Here is a 15,121-nt window from a genome sequence, read left to right as displayed (position 1 = left end):
TCTGCATTAATTACTCATAAAATGTGGTCTGATCTTCATCTGGGTCACAATAATAGACAAACACAATCTGCCTCAACTATTAACACACAAACAATTGTACTTGTCATGTCTTTATTGAACACATTTTAAAATCATTCACAGTCCAGGCTGGGAAATGTATGAACCCTTGTATTTAATAACTGGGAGAACCTGCTTCAGCAGCAATAACCTCCACCAGATGTTTCCTGTAGCTGCTGATCAGACCTGCACAATGATGCACAGGAATTTTAGACCATTGCTCCATACAAAACTGTTTCAGTTCATCAATATTTCTGGGATGCCTTGTGTCAACAACCCTCTTCAGGTTATGCCACAGCACCCCAATATTTTTAAGGTCTGGATTCTGACTTGGCCCTTCCAAAACACAAATTTTCTTCTTTTTAAACCATTTATTTCCTGTGTTTTGGATCATTGTCTTGTTGCATCATCCAACTTTAAACCTTTCCTCATTATTTAAAAAAACACTACGAGGTACACCCTCCACCCCTCTTCACTCCAAAGAAAACACTCCCATTCGCTAGATGTCTCTGTCGAAAGCACTTCACAGTTCACGCTTTGATGTATAACCATATAAACATATAACAATTATAGCACGGAAACAGGCCATCTCGGCCCTTCTAGTCCGTGCTGAATGCTTACTCTCACCTAGTCCCACGTACCTGCACTCAGCCCATAACCCTCCATTTCTTTTCTGATCAAATACCTATTCAATTTTTTTAATGACAAAATCGAACCTGCCTCTACCATTTCTACCTGAAACCCATTCCACACAGCCACCACTCCCCAAGCATGAAGTTCCTCCTCGTGCTACCCCTAAACTTTTTCCCCTCTTGCCATATCCTTCGATGCCCTAACCGATAATGAACTGATCAACTTCCACCTTAAATACACAGACTTGGTTTCCACCGCAATCTGTGGCAAAGCATTCCGCAGATTTACTACTCTGGCGAAAATATCCTCTGTTCTAAAGGGTCACCCTTCAATTTTGAGGCTGTGCCCTCTAGTTCTGGATACCCCCACCACAGGAAACATCCTCTCCACATCCACCCAATCTAGTCCTTTCAACATTCGATAGGTTTCAATCAGATCCCCCGCATTCTTCTAAATTCCACTGAGCACAGGCCCAAAGATGACAAACGCTCCTCATATGTTAACCCCTTCAATCATGGAATAATCCTTGTGAACCTCCTCTGGAATCTCGCCCATGACAACTCATCCCTTCTGAGATCAGGGACCTGAAACTGTCGACAATACAGCAAGTGCGGCCTGACTAGCGTCTTATAAAGGCTCAGCGTTGTCTACTTGATACTTGGCCTTGTTTCAACCACCAATTCTCCAGCTGTGTGTGGAACGATTTTAATTTCAAAAATAAACCTTATTCACAATAAAATGTATATTAAACAAATTTCGTGTCATTTGGTCATTCCAGTAGTTTGAACCATATCACCATTACCGCTGACGATGAGCGGCCACTTTATCAGGAACCCCCTGTACCTAATAAAGTGGCCGCTGACTGTCTGCTCGTGACCTGCATCACCCGCTGCAAGTTTCGATGTGCTGGGCATTTAGCACACACTGTTGTATCGCGTGATGATCTGAGTTACTGTCCCCATCCCGTCAGCATGAACCAGTCTGCCCTCTCATTAACAAGGCGATTTCTCCAACAGAACCGCCATTTACTGGATGTTTTGTGTTTCTCGCACCATTGTCTGTGTGGGTGGGGTAGAATGGGGAGGGTGGAAGAAGTCGGGAGGGGTGAAGGAAGGCTTTGGAGCGATGAGGAATTGGGGGAAGAGGGTAGATGAAAGGGAAGCCGTGTCCGTTGTGCCCCGTCCCTTTCTCACTGCTTGCCGCTCATTCCGTGACTTTGCCTCTTCAAGGCTGCTCCCTCGGTCCGCCTCAGGGCGGCCATTCCTCCCGCCCCCCACTTCCGATGGAAGTGAGATTCCGGATGGTCAGATTCAGCCCGGCCCCCGGACTGGAAGTCAGACGTGATAGAGAACTGACTTTCGCTGCCGCTGCTCCTCTCGTGTCGGGCGTCCGGAGCGCCAGCGCTCGACCCCAACGGGGAAGCAGTTACAATGGGATCGGCTGCTCCCAAACGAAGAGGAGAGCGCGCCTGGAGGGGAAGGGAGGAACAGGTCGGAGGCGGTGACTGAACTCAGTGGCCAGCCTATGAGAAGGGGGCAGGTGAGGAGGTGATGGCGGCCTGGAGCTCTATGAGTATGCGCTTGTCTCTCTGTCTCCATTAACCCTAACCACTTCTTTCTGTCTCCCCACATCTCCATGTCCCCATCTCCCTCCCTCTTTCTCCTCATAACTCTCGCTCTTGTTCTTCCGCTCTCTCTGTTTCTTGTCTCCCTCATCTGAAGCACAAAGATGGCGATACTCGGTGGAAATCAGTTTGAAGTCCTCGGCTGATGAACCACTGCGGGAGGGGCGGTGAGGAGTTAGGGCAAGTGAGGGATCGCACGACCAGTCAGGTAACTGGTCCAGAAAGAGGATCCAGTTCCCGTTTGTATAATTGGCCAGCCACCTGCCGTTGCCCGGGATCAATAAGCGCCGGTGAGACCCCGGTAGCGGTGAAGCAAATCGGGTGGGAGTGTTGTCAGAGTCCGTACCACACACAGTTACTGCGGAACGGAACTGGCCTGCCAGTGAGGTCAGTGAATTAGTTACAGCGAAACAGGGGAGAGCGGAACAAGAGGTGAACAGGATGTGGTGGACATGATACCAGGCGGAGGTGGGGGATGTGAGCAGTGAGTGGGGTTTCAGGGAAATCGAGGGAGCAGAGAGAGAGGGGCAGTGTGAGGAGGAGACAAGTGCAGAGGAGGGGGAATGGGGTGAGGAATAGAGAGGGAGAGACATAAGGAGGGAGTGTGGGCTGGAAAAATATCTTGGGGTATTAGGAGGGAGAAAGCCCGGGATGGGAAACGAAACAGAAGAACAGGGGGCAGAATAATGAGAGAAAGAGAGAGAGAGTAGAGAAACATAGATTGGAAAGGGACAGGTTAAGGAAGGTCTACGGAGGATGCGATCTCAAAGACTCTTCACACGGCCTCAGATCACGTGGACAATAAAAATAGCCATGACAGGTTGCTGTTTATTGACCACAGCTCAGCATTGAATACAATCTTTCCTCAGTTCTGAGCAAAAAGCTCCAGAACCGGGGCCTTTGTACCTCCCTCTGCAACTGGATCCTCGACTTACCAAGCTGGAGACCACAGTCTGTGTGGATCGGAAATAACATCTCCACTTCGCTGACAACACCGGCGCCCCTCTGGGATGTGTGCTTAACCCACTGCTCTACTCCCTCTACATTAAGCTGAAGCCTAGTTCTCATTGCCGCCACGATGAAGAAGGTACAGAAGCGTGAAGACGCACACTGAACGTCAATGTCAGCGATATCGGTTTCCTATTTACTGCCTTGACTCGGAAGAGGGAGCTGGGAGGACTGTGTGGTAAATGGAGCGGGCGTGTATAGGGGTGAGTGTAATGTCATGGCTATGGATGGAAGGTTTGGGTGGGGGGTCACGGGGAGAGTTGGGGACGGGTACTGGGCAGAGTTTGTCAGTCTTTGGGCTGTGTTCGCGGCTCCCTAAATGAGACAACGTGTGCATATTGTAATTGAAACATGTAACTGGTAACTTGGTTTATTATTGTCACAGTGAAAAACTTTGTTCTGCACGTCCATTCAGAGCATTTCACTACAGCAAGGTATTGCGTCCCTTCGGCCCGGCAAGACTGTGCTAAGTTTCTTTTTGCGCCCTCAGAGCTGTATTCATTGAAAATACTTTAACTGGGCGATGAGGGCGCAGCTTCGGAAACTGATCTTGCTCCTGCTACTGGGTAAGAACTTCTCTTTCTGCTCGAGACACGTGTGTGTGTGTGTGTGTGTGTGTGTGTGTGTGTGTGTGTGTGTGTGTGTGTGTGTGTGTGTGTGTGTGTGTGTGTGTGTATGTGTGTGTGTGTGTGTGTGTGGGAGAGAGATTAAAAGATGGAGCAAATGACAGAAAGAGTCTGTGTCTGTGGGGCCCCGTTCCCCATTGAGTGATAGTACGCATGAAGGGGCGGAGTGTTGGGAAGAAATTCCGTCGTTTTCGGGTGAATGAGTTAGGATGTCAATGTAGGGGTGAAGGAGAAGGGGCGCGTGTTGTTGACAGAGGAATGTCATGGATTCGGGAAAGGTCAGGGGTCGTCGGCAGAGGAACTGGTTGATATTGGGCAGAGGTTGCCTGACTTCGAGCTGTTCTGGACAATGCATCCGGGTCACTCTCTGCCCCGCTCCGCTCCCTCACCGGTTACAGACGCTCCCTCACCGCTATCTTCCCCAACTCTTACCGTTATCACTGGTCATAACGTGGTCTGATGGAAAAATCTCCCCATTTACAAAAAGATTTACCCGTATTAATATTCTTCAATATCCCTTTAAAACTCTTACTCTTAACATAACTCTTACACCAGAACGCTATTTGGTGCCTGGACAAAGGCCTCGCCTTCCCGACACAAATTTGAATTCAGCATGATCTACTCTCCAGGCTGGAGACTGGTACTCATTCAACCTTCTCAAATCAGTTCCACTCCGGGTTAACACCATGTTGTCTGACAGACTTCCTTTTTATTTCAGCACATACCAAGAACGAATAATGTTTAACTCTTTCCTTACAGTTATCACTCCACGTTTACTCTCTGCACTCCTATCCTCTCCCCTGTGAACAGACAGTCCTTCACTACCCTCTCCCACACTCCATGTGTTACGACGCTACCTCACTACACTCCCTCCCTCTCTGAGATACAGACGCTGCCTCACCATTCTCCCTCCCTCACTGTGTTACAGACAGCTCCCTCGCCACCCTCCACGTGTCCCAGTGGCCTCAGAGGTTGGAGGTCCCGAGTGGCTCCAACGTGACGCTGCACTGCGAAGTTCTGGGGCTGACGGAACCCCGGGTGATAATCTACCCCTACTGGGTGATCGGCGGGACGGGGGAGGGGGAAGAGGAACGTGTCGTCTACCCGCCCCCCAAGGAATCCCAGCAGGAAGCCGCCCTACCTGAGAGTGAGATCGGCGCGGGACTCTCCCTCCAACTCCGGCACCTCCGCCCGAGCCACTCCAACACCTACCGCTGTCTGGCGTCCGTTCACCTTCCCGACCGGCAGCTGCTGCTCCGAGGGAACGGGACCGTGCTCCTGGTACGAGGTGAGTCTCCGGTCCCACTGCCCTTAATCCCCGCGGATTCCCGATTGCCTACTGGGATCCAATACAATATCCTGTTCCGCTTTAATATATATAATTTTCCTGACTTGCTGGGTTAGATCCCAGTCTCTAACCGGATCATGGGCAGTACATCTGTGTATCTTTCGATGAATTGTGCAAGTCTGAGGGGATGAGGGAGCTGGAGAATCGCGGTGGGAGAGAGGGAGGAGGGGACGCCTGTGGAGGGCAGGGAAGGGAAATGTCATGGACACGGGTTGAATGGGAGGAAGGACATGGGGAGAAGTGGGAGGGTTTGGCAGAGTTTGCCCCATTTTGGGCTGTGTTTGCCTGACGATAATTGTTTGAAAGTTCGTTCCGTGTTCTTTACTGATTCAGCAATATGCATTCGGGTCTGTATTGACAAACAAAGGGGACAACTGTACACACGTTAAACTAAAATAAATTGTTTTATTATAATTATATAACCATGTAATGCAAGAAGAAAAACGAAGTGTTAATGATGTCGCGAGAAACAAACACTTCCCATCCACTGAACGAGCTGATATGCAGATACCGGAAGGAATCACAGATCCCACAAACTTTCATCTCTCTCTCACTGGACGTACTTTTCTCTATCTCCCCCAATTCTTATCATTATCACTGGTTGTAACGTGGTCTGATAGAAAATTCTCCCGACTGACACAAAGATTTACCCGTACTACCTCCATTCGATATCCTTTAAAACTCTAACACAACTCTCACGCTAGAACTCTCTCTGATGGGTCACAATTTGATACCTGGACAAAGGCCTCGCCTTCCCGACACAAACTTGTATTAATCATGATCTACTCTCCAGGCTGGAGACTTGTACTCCTTCCACTTTCTCAGATCCGTTCCGCTCCGGATTAACACCATCTTGTCTGGCAGACTTCCTTTTTTATTTTAGCACATACTAAGAACGAATATTGTTTAACTCGTTCCTTACAGTTTGATAACACTCCACATTTAATCTCTGCCCTGCTCTGTCCTTCACTATTTTCTCCCTTCCTCAAAGTGTTACAGACGCTCCCTATCTAATCTCTCTACCTATTTGCATGTGTTGCAGATGCTCCCTCATTATGCTCCCTCCCTCCTTGTATTACAGACCCTCCCTCACGACTCCCTCTCTACATGTGTTAGACGATTACTCGTCACTCTCCATCCCTCAATGTATTACAGAAACTCACTCATGCACCTCTCTCTCTCCTTCCCTCTATGTGTTACAGACGCTGCCTCACCATTCTCCCTCCCTCACTATGTGACAGACAGCTCCCTGGCCACCCTCCACGTGTCCCAGTTGCCTCAGAGGTTGGAGGTCCCGAGTGGCTCCAACGTGACGCTGCACTGCGAAGTTCTGGGGCTGACGGAACCCCGGGTGATAATCTACCCCTACTGGGTGATCGGCGGGACGGGGGAGGGGGAAGAGGAACGTGTCGTCTACCCGCCCCCCAAGGAATCCCAGCAGGAAGCCGCCCTACCTGAGAGTGAGATCGGCGCGGGACTCTCCCTCCAACTCCGGCACCTCCGCCCGAGCCACTCCAACACCTACCGCTGCCTGGCGTCCGTTCACCTTCCCGACCGGCAGCTGCTGCTCCGAGGGAACGGGACCGTGCTCCTGGTACGAGGTGAGTCTCCGGTATCTCTCCCCTGGTTCACTTTCCACCGCCGCTTCCCTGATTCCTCCTGGGATTGGACCGCATGTCCAGTTCTGTTATTTCATATATATTATCCCGCTGAACGCTCGGATTAGATCCCAGCCTGTGGTCCACTCCCAGCAATGTGATTCTATACATAAACCCCTGAACCCTCGTGTAACCCCCTGGGTCGCCTCAGGCTCGCTCAGCTCGTTTCGTCTAGGCCTAGGGGGAGCAGCCTTCGGCCCCGCCAAACTGGGTAATCAGCTGGTGTGGATGCTGTGTGATGTCCCCGCCTCGCCCAAAAACAGACAGCACACCATATGCGATTAAATGAGTACAATTTATAAAGGTTACTATAACTAAGTGATTAATAACGATACAGTATATATGAAAAAAATAAAGAAAAGGCGCCAAACTTATCAAAGTCCAAACCACTTCGTGCACAGCCGTTGGAGCTCAATTACTGAAGTCTTCTGGCCACCATTCGATCCCCTCCGAACTCCTCGACTCGCAGCTCAGGACCCTCCGAGTGGTCAACCAAGCACATCTAGCTTCATCCCCCCTCCTCGGAGACCTCCTGGCCTCGGACCCCCGCTTGGGGTCCGATCCTCGCCCAGCTTACATCATTGCGTCCTCTCTCTCGACTCCCTCGCGCCGATCTGCCCAAAAGCCCGTCAACAATAGTTTACAGACTCAGAGGAATGAACATTAATCCCCATTTGGTTTACAAAGGAATACCATTCTTGTTATCAGTAAATTTTAACAAACAAGCTTCCAGCACTCTCTCGCAACAAATAAACATTCCTGTAAACAAAACAAAGAAACCCTTTCCCAACAGTAACAAAAAAAAGAAGAAACCCGCCCTTTACACTCGGAATACATCCCATCCCTAGCTCGCCTCGGTGAACCGTCTCACTCTGAACTCCGATTTACTCTCAGGTTCTCCCCGGGAGCCACTGCCTCTTTACATCCTGCTCAGCCTGAAGGCGCTCGCACTGCTATTCCTGACCACCGCGTATCGGCTCCCAAAGAGCAAGAGCGAACCAGCGCACCCAGTTCAGTTCCGTAATGTGCGGACTCTGAAAGGACGGAGACAGTGGCGGAGCACTGCTGGCGGACCCGGGACACTTCCTTAGTCCGTCCTCCTGCGGCCTGGACTGTGCCAATCACCAACTTTCTCCCAACGACATCTCACCGTCAGGAGAGACCAACAGATTCCCGACAGACCAAAGGACGTCCTTCATCGAGCTGATCATCTTCCAGCAATACTTGATGCCTGTCTGTGTGTGATCAGGAAATAGTCTGTTTCGCAGAGAATCCTTCGTTTCACAGTTGATGGGGATGAACCGGTACTCAGACCTTTGCTTCTGTCTCCACACCCTCCGAGCGAATCCACGGTCTGCGAAGAGGCGCTGACCGTCTGTTCTCGATCACAGCCGTCCCGAAGGTAACGTGTGGTGGTCATGATGGAGGAAGATTCTTACCGGGAGGGACACTTTCACCGCCAGCCCAGCATGACTCTGTGCTTGTTACTGCGATCTGGCGATGAGGCATTCTGCCGTTTGCTCAGCGATTCACCCCACGGCCGCTGTCCCGCAGTGTCTGCAGATAGTTCCGCGCAGACCACTGCCCGATGGATTTGTGGTGAGATGTGTTGGCTTAGAAGGATTTCCAAAGGTTTGTCAACGTTTTTATAGTTGAAGAATATCTTTATTCATAATTTTAAAAAAACACAAGAACAAGCGGCCTTTCATTCTTAAATTCTTAGTCAAAGCTTTCATTAGTGTTCGATTCCATTCCTTAACACCAATAGGATCGTTGTCACTCACGTACACTACTACAACAATTGAGGGGCTTCTTCACCCAACCCGGCCCCTCCCTCTCCAGTAGTGAAGGAACACTGCACTGGGCCCCTTCCTCAGCGAGCCCTGCGGTGCCCGAGCCAAGCTTCAGACCCTCCCTCAGCACGGTCTCTTGTCGCCAGACGGCAGCTCCCATCCACGGACATCTCGATGAACAGTGGGGTCCGGGCGGACCAAATGGCGCCTTTCACCGAGTTGATGATCTGCCAGCTGCGCTTGATGTCCGTCTCCTTGTGTGTCCCTGCGAACAGCCCGGCGATGGGAGAGTCCTCTGTCATGCAACTGCTCGGGATGAACAATGAAAGACGACTTCTCACCTTTCTCCAGACCTCTCCACATCATTCAATGCAGACCCTGCCGGCACAAACACCTCCGTCAATCAATGCACTGGGGTCTGTCTGATACACCCATCTGATTGGCTATACACCTGTGATTGACAGCGACTGGTTCGTTCCTTAAGAAGTACAATCGGCGAGCTCCGCGCCGTGTTCAGTTTAAAAGGGCACAGGCGGTGGTGGGGAAAGTAGTGAAGGTTGCGACAAAGGTTTATGGGTGGTCGTATTCTGATAGGATCAGAGCGGTATTAAACTTGGAGGTAATTGGGGAATGATTAAAATACGGTGGTTGATGGCGGCAGAAATCAAAGGGGTTATTTCCTCCATGAATTCAGGGAAAGCACCTGGTCCGGATGGGCATACAGCAGAATTTAAAAAATGTTTTTCCGCTACTCTCTCTTGTTTTTGAAGAAGCAATTAGATTTGGCAATCTGCCACAATCTTTTTATAGAGCTTCCATCTCTTTAATATTGAAGAAAGATAAAGACCCTACTGATTGCGCATCCTTATTGAATGTAGATTCCAAGATTTTTCCAAGTTACTTGCATCCAGGTTGGAGAAGGTATTACCCCAAATTATCTCGGAAGATCAAACCGGTTTTATTAAAAATCGTTAATTTTTTTTAATGTTAGGAGGTTATTGAATATTGTGTATACTCCTTCACATAATATTTCAGAATGTGTTATTTCATTAGATGCGGAGAAAGCATTTGACAGAGTTGAATGGCCTTACTTATTTAATATATTGGAGAAGTTTAATTTTAGTCCTGGATTTCCTGGATTAAACTGATTTATCATACTGGTGTTTACTAATAATCAAAGATCTCCCTTTTTTCGTTTATTTCGGGGCACTAGACAAGGCTGTCCTCTTAGCCCACTATTATTTGATATTGCTTTAGAACCTTTGGCAATTGCTATCAGAGAATCACAGGATATTCTTGGTATTAATCGTGGGACAGATACTCATGTTATCTTTGTATGCAGATGATTTATTATTATTTATTTCTAATCCTGAGAAATCTATTCCAGTAGTTTTATCATTGTTGGCTCAATTTAGTGATTTTTCTGGAGATAAATTAAATCTTAATAAGAGTGAATTGTTTCCTTTAAATAGACAGGTCCCAATTTATGGAAACTTACCTTTTAAATTAGTTAATGACTCTTTTATTTACTTAGGGATTAAAATCACAAAAAACCATAAAGACTTATTTAAAGTTAATTTTGTACCCTTAATTGATCAGATTAAATGCTTGTTTACTAAGTGGTCACCATTATCTTTATCTCTGATAGGTAAAATAACCATCTTAATAGCAATAATCCTACCTAAGTTTTTATATATTTTTCAAGCGGTACCAATTTTTATTCCGAAATCTTTTTTTTTTACTAATGTTGATTCAAAAATTTCCTCATATATATGGCAGAATAAAAATCCCAGGTTAGGTAAAATATATTTACAGAAGGCAAAGAAGGAAGGTGGGTTAGCATTGCCTAATTTTAGATTTTATTATTGGGCAGTTAATATTAGATATTTGATATGTTGGTTGAAAGATTGGGATGGATCTTTTAGCCCTCATTGGGTGAGCCTGGAAATTAAATCGGTACCAGATTTTGCACTGGGTTCCATTTTGGGGACTTCGCTCCCTTTTGCTCTTTCTAAATTGCCGAAGCGAATTGACAACCCGATAGTTAAACATACTTTACGTATATGGTTTCAATTTCGAAAATTTTTGTGTTGACTCAGTTTGTTTTAAATATTCCTATTGTATCCAATTGTTTTTTCCACCCTTCAATTATAGACCAAGCTTATTCGACTTGGAAGACTAAGGGATTACTACGATTTTCTGATTTATTTTTGGACAATTGTTTTATGTCTTTTGAGCAATTATCTAATACATATAATTTGCCTAGATTTCATTTTTTTAGATATTTACAGATTAGGCATTTTTTTAAATACTGTACTTCCTACTTTTCCACATTTTGTGTCTTCAGGTATTTTGGAGAGTTTGTTTGAATTAAACCCTTTTCAAAAAGGGCTTATATCAAAACTTTATAATATAATTATGAAGATACGTTCTGAGCCCCTTTATAAGACAAAAAATGATAGGGAAAGAGAGCTTAATCTTATTATTCCTATTGAGAATTGGGATAGAATTCTTCAATTAGTTAATACATCATCTATATGTGCCAAACATTCATTAATACAGTTTAAGGTTGTACATAGGGCCTATATGTCCAAGGATAACTTGGCTCATTTTTATTCCTATATAAATCCTATTTGTGATAGATGTCAATCTGAAATAGTGTCTTTAACACATATGCTCTGGTCGTGTCTGCTTTTGAAAAAATATTGGAAAGATATTTTTGATATTATCTCTGCGGTATTGAACATTGATTTACAACCCCATCCTATTACCGCAATTTTTGGTTTACCAATGATGGACTCACTTCATTTATCTTCTTCCACCTGCCGAATGATTGCGTTTCTTACTCTAATGGCTAGAAGATCTATGATGTTGAATTGGAAGGAAATTAATCCTCCTATTGTATTTCATTGGTTTTCTCAAACTATGTTATGTTTAAATTTAGAAAAAATTAGAAGTGATGTATTTGATACTTCTATTAAATTTGAAAAGATATGGAGACCATTTATTCAATATTTTCATATGATATAATATGACCCGTTTCAAGCCTATTTGATCTTCCAGTTTTGATTTTATTTATGTTGAGAGGATCGGAGTTGACGACACTGATGGTTTTGTATTCTTGTGCGATATTATAAACAGCCCTTGTTTTTTCTTTTTCTCTTTTTCCTTTTTTGCTTTTTTTTCGTTATTAGATTATTAGATTAGTTTTTTGCATATTTTTTTTTCTTTTTACTGTTTTTTTATTATATATTATGATATACCTAGAATTGCCTTGTTTATATATATATTGTATCATCCATGATTTGGGAATACTCATTTATACTGTAATCATTGCTTATGTATTCTTTCATGTGCAGTTGAAATGTGTATGTTTGTAATCCCATTATCTATGTATCAATTGTATTTTGTTGATATTAATAACAATAATAAAAAGATTGAAAAAGAAAGATGGGGGCAGATTCCTAGGGCTAATAATATTTCAATATTGATTAAAGAAGGATATTCAGATTGTTACTGAAATGGTGAAGACTGAGTTACCGGCTTGCTCACTTGCTGCAATTCATAATCAAGATAATTGAAGTGAAGAGGCTAAACAAGATAGAGATAAGATTTGAAGTGAATACCCTGATGTGTTGTAAGTTAGCTGTAGCAATGATAGTACTCGAGATGTGCTGTCCGATGCCCCACATCGCTCACCGCCTCTGTTGCTCGGTGAACAGACTCTGTGACCTTCCCCTCTGTTGTCCCTCCAGGAGACATCGGAAAAAATGTCTGAGAATGTTGGCCTGGATGGACGTGCACAGGGTGCCAATGCAGAGTGAGATCCCACAATCAGCAGGGCTGATACCTCAAGCAGCATGTCCATCGTCTGCCCTCAGGAATCTGCTCCAACCTGTTTAATCACTCCACATGACTAAAGCCCCCACCTCTCGATCCAGACAACATCATAGTGTATCTCCTCGGTTCTCCCTCCAATGTGACCCCAACCTTCTTGTAGTGCAGTCAGCTGATCTGCACACAGTGATCACAGTGCAGTCTGACCAGTATCTTGTCAAGTTCTAACATAACATCCCAGCTTTTCCATTCCATCCCCTGACCTCTGAAGGGAACTGCACTGTATGACTTCAGTATCCTGTCCCATGGTGTAGTTGCTTTCAGGGGTCTCTGGAATTGTATCCCACGGACTCTCTGTTCCACCCCCCCGGTGTCCCATCATAAACTGTGGTTGTTCTACCAGAATTTGACATCCCAGAATACATCACCTTGTCCTCATTTGTATTAAATTCTCATCTGTCTCTATCGACCCAACTTTCCATCCGATCTGTATCCGAGCCAACCTTGTCAATTCTTATAGTTACCTCCTCAAAAAAACACTTGCAGAGGGGAGGAATTCCCCTGTGGAAAGACCAGCTGAAGGACCTTTACCTGTGTTGTATAGTTTTGTGACATTCCAGCCCAACCTATTCCCGGTTAGAATTGATGGTTCTCTCAGGCGTCCAATGTATCGGGGGGGGGGGGGGGAATTACTGGACCTCTGGGTGTACGTGCATCCCTGGGTCACCTATGTAAACCCTGGCATTGGACTGTGTATACAAGCACAGGCATTTCACACTGTTCAAAATCTCATGCCACTAATTTCTGCCTTTCCCACACCTCTTAAGGAATTAGATGTGGGAATGATGGAGTCTGCTTTCTAGGATGCGAACAGCAACTATCCCTCCCTGCTGTGAGAGGGATCAGTGTTGTAAATATTTATTGTAGTTATCTTGTATTTATGGCAATATATCATTGTTACATTGAAGTGTTCGGCCCAGAGTGAGGGAGTAGGGGATGGAGATTGGAAATGTAATCCGGAAATAATGGGAACATTCAGCAGGTCAGGTAGCAACTGTGGGAGCTGTGGTATGAGTCTTGTGACTTCCCGATCTTCCAATGAGAACATTGTGGCCCTGATTGTTTACCTGCACCCGATTTTCTCTGTAACTCTAATAGTATTGTGTATTCTGTTTCCCATTTGCACTGCACTGCTGTGCTGATGTAGGCATGATCTTACAGGACAGGACACAAATTAAAGCTCCTCACTGTTCCTCAGTACAAGTGAGAATAATAAAGCAATTATCAAAATGGAGAAGCAGGTAAATTGTAAACTCTGCTTGTGGAACTGCAGGGGGGAGTGGGGGTGGAGGATGTCTCTGATGGGGAGAAGGTGCAGACAAACTCACTGAGTGATTGGGAGCAGTTCAGGAGTGAGAACAGACAGGAGACCACATATCACAGGTTTACAAACACCCAATCTACAGGCACCCTCATGCTGTTCAAGTAAGTTTGCACATATCACCAAAATTGGTGAGCTCGTGGGCAGTGAAGGGTGTTATCTCACATTTTTGTGAGTTCCAGATGACCTGGGGAACTGAATCAAGGAATTGCAGATGCAGTTGAACTCAGACAAGTAACACACTAGGTTTCACAGTGCCATTAGTTTCACGGTAATTATGGAAAAGGGTAAGTCTGGTCCTGGGATTGACATTCTAAATGGAGAAAGGGCAACTTTGATGGTATTGGAAAGGATCTAGCAAGTGTGGATTGAGACGAGATGTTTTCTAGCAAAGGTGTACTTGGTAAGAGTGAAGCCTTCAGAAGGCTTGTTTGTTTGCGTGTTTGTTGTTTCTTTTAATGGGTTATTTTGAGTTTCTTGTTTTATGTCTGGCTGTAAGACCACAAATCTCAAGATGGTACATGTTGATGCAATTATGTTGATAAATTACTAATTAATTACTCAAACATCAGTGCAGGCTGAAGGTGGGGAAGACACAATCATAGACAGTGACAGGGTTTTTTTGTAGGTAGGTTCAAGAACCTGATAGCAGCGGAGAGGAAGGTGTCGTTGAACCTTGAGATGTCTGCCTTTAGGCTGTCATACCTCTGGTCTGATGACATGGTCTGGTTTGTGAGGACCCGTGATGATGGATGTTGCCTTCCCAAGACATTACCTCCTGTAGATGTCCCTCAATCATTGTAACGGCTGTATCAGTAATAGCTCTCACTCCTTCTACTGTTCTCTGTAGCTTCTAGCCAACATTAAAAGTTGTGAACCCTCAATGTGGAGTTTGCCAACATTAAGTCGTTAAAGGTACATGTGCAAATTACATTGTCAAATTTAGATGTAGAATTTGTTACATTGATAATTCAAGGCTACATGTATTATTTGCTGACAGTAAAAGTCATTAAAGTTACATGCATAATTTGTAAATGTTAAAAGTTATTTTACATCCTACATGTAGAATTTGCCAGCATTAAAAGTTGTTGGTCAACATGGGCGAATTTGTCAACATGAAAAGATATTAAAGGTAAATAACAACATCATCAATGTG

General features: G+C 45.4%; 1 protein-coding gene across 3 annotated transcripts; it reads left to right on the top strand.

Moving 5' to 3' along the window:
- The first annotated feature begins 2,047 nt into the window (after window positions 1–2,047).
- On the top strand, window positions 2,048–13,063 carry LOC132385340 (uncharacterized). 3 transcript variants are annotated; one of them, XM_059957379.1, is made up of 5 exons: window positions 2,048–2,229; window positions 3,813–3,888; window positions 4,877–5,236; window positions 6,499–6,897; window positions 7,849–13,063. In XM_059957379.1, exons 2-5 carry the CDS (start codon window positions 3,846–3,848, stop codon window positions 8,043–8,045), a joined length of 999 nt encoding a protein of 332 aa, XP_059813362.1. In that variant the 5' UTR covers window positions 2,048–2,229; window positions 3,813–3,845; the 3' UTR covers window positions 8,046–13,063. The 3 variants fall into 3 exon arrangements, with proteins under 3 accessions (XP_059813362.1, XP_059813360.1, XP_059813361.1); XM_059957377.1 differs by having other exon boundaries at window positions 3,708–3,888; XM_059957378.1 differs by lacking the exon at window positions 2,048–2,229 and having other exon boundaries at window positions 3,661–3,888.
- Window positions 13,064–15,121: the final 2,058 nt, after the last annotated feature.

Source organism: Hypanus sabinus, assembly GCF_030144855.1.
Source record: "Hypanus sabinus isolate sHypSab1 chromosome 1 unlocalized genomic scaffold, sHypSab1.hap1 SUPER_1_unloc_1, whole genome shotgun sequence".
Taxonomy (NCBI): Eukaryota; Metazoa; Chordata; class Chondrichthyes; order Myliobatiformes; family Dasyatidae; genus Hypanus; species Hypanus sabinus.
This window is presented reverse-complemented; position numbering and strand designations above follow the sequence as displayed.

What these genes read in the sequence shown, in the direction of transcription:
- LOC132385340 (XM_059957379.1), top strand. Translation starts at nt 3,846, where the DNA reads ATGAGGGCGCAGCTTCGGAAACTGATCTTGCTCCTGCTACTGG. An exon ending in GATCTTGCTCCTGCTACTGG is followed by an intron (nt 3,889 to 4,876) that starts GTAAGAACTTCT and finishes ACTGTGTTACAG; the next exon opens with ACAGCTCCCTCGCCACCCTC. An exon ending in GACCGTGCTCCTGGTACGAG is followed by an intron (nt 5,237 to 6,498) that starts GTGAGTCTCCGG and finishes TATGTGTTACAG; the next exon opens with ACGCTGCCTCACCATTCTCC.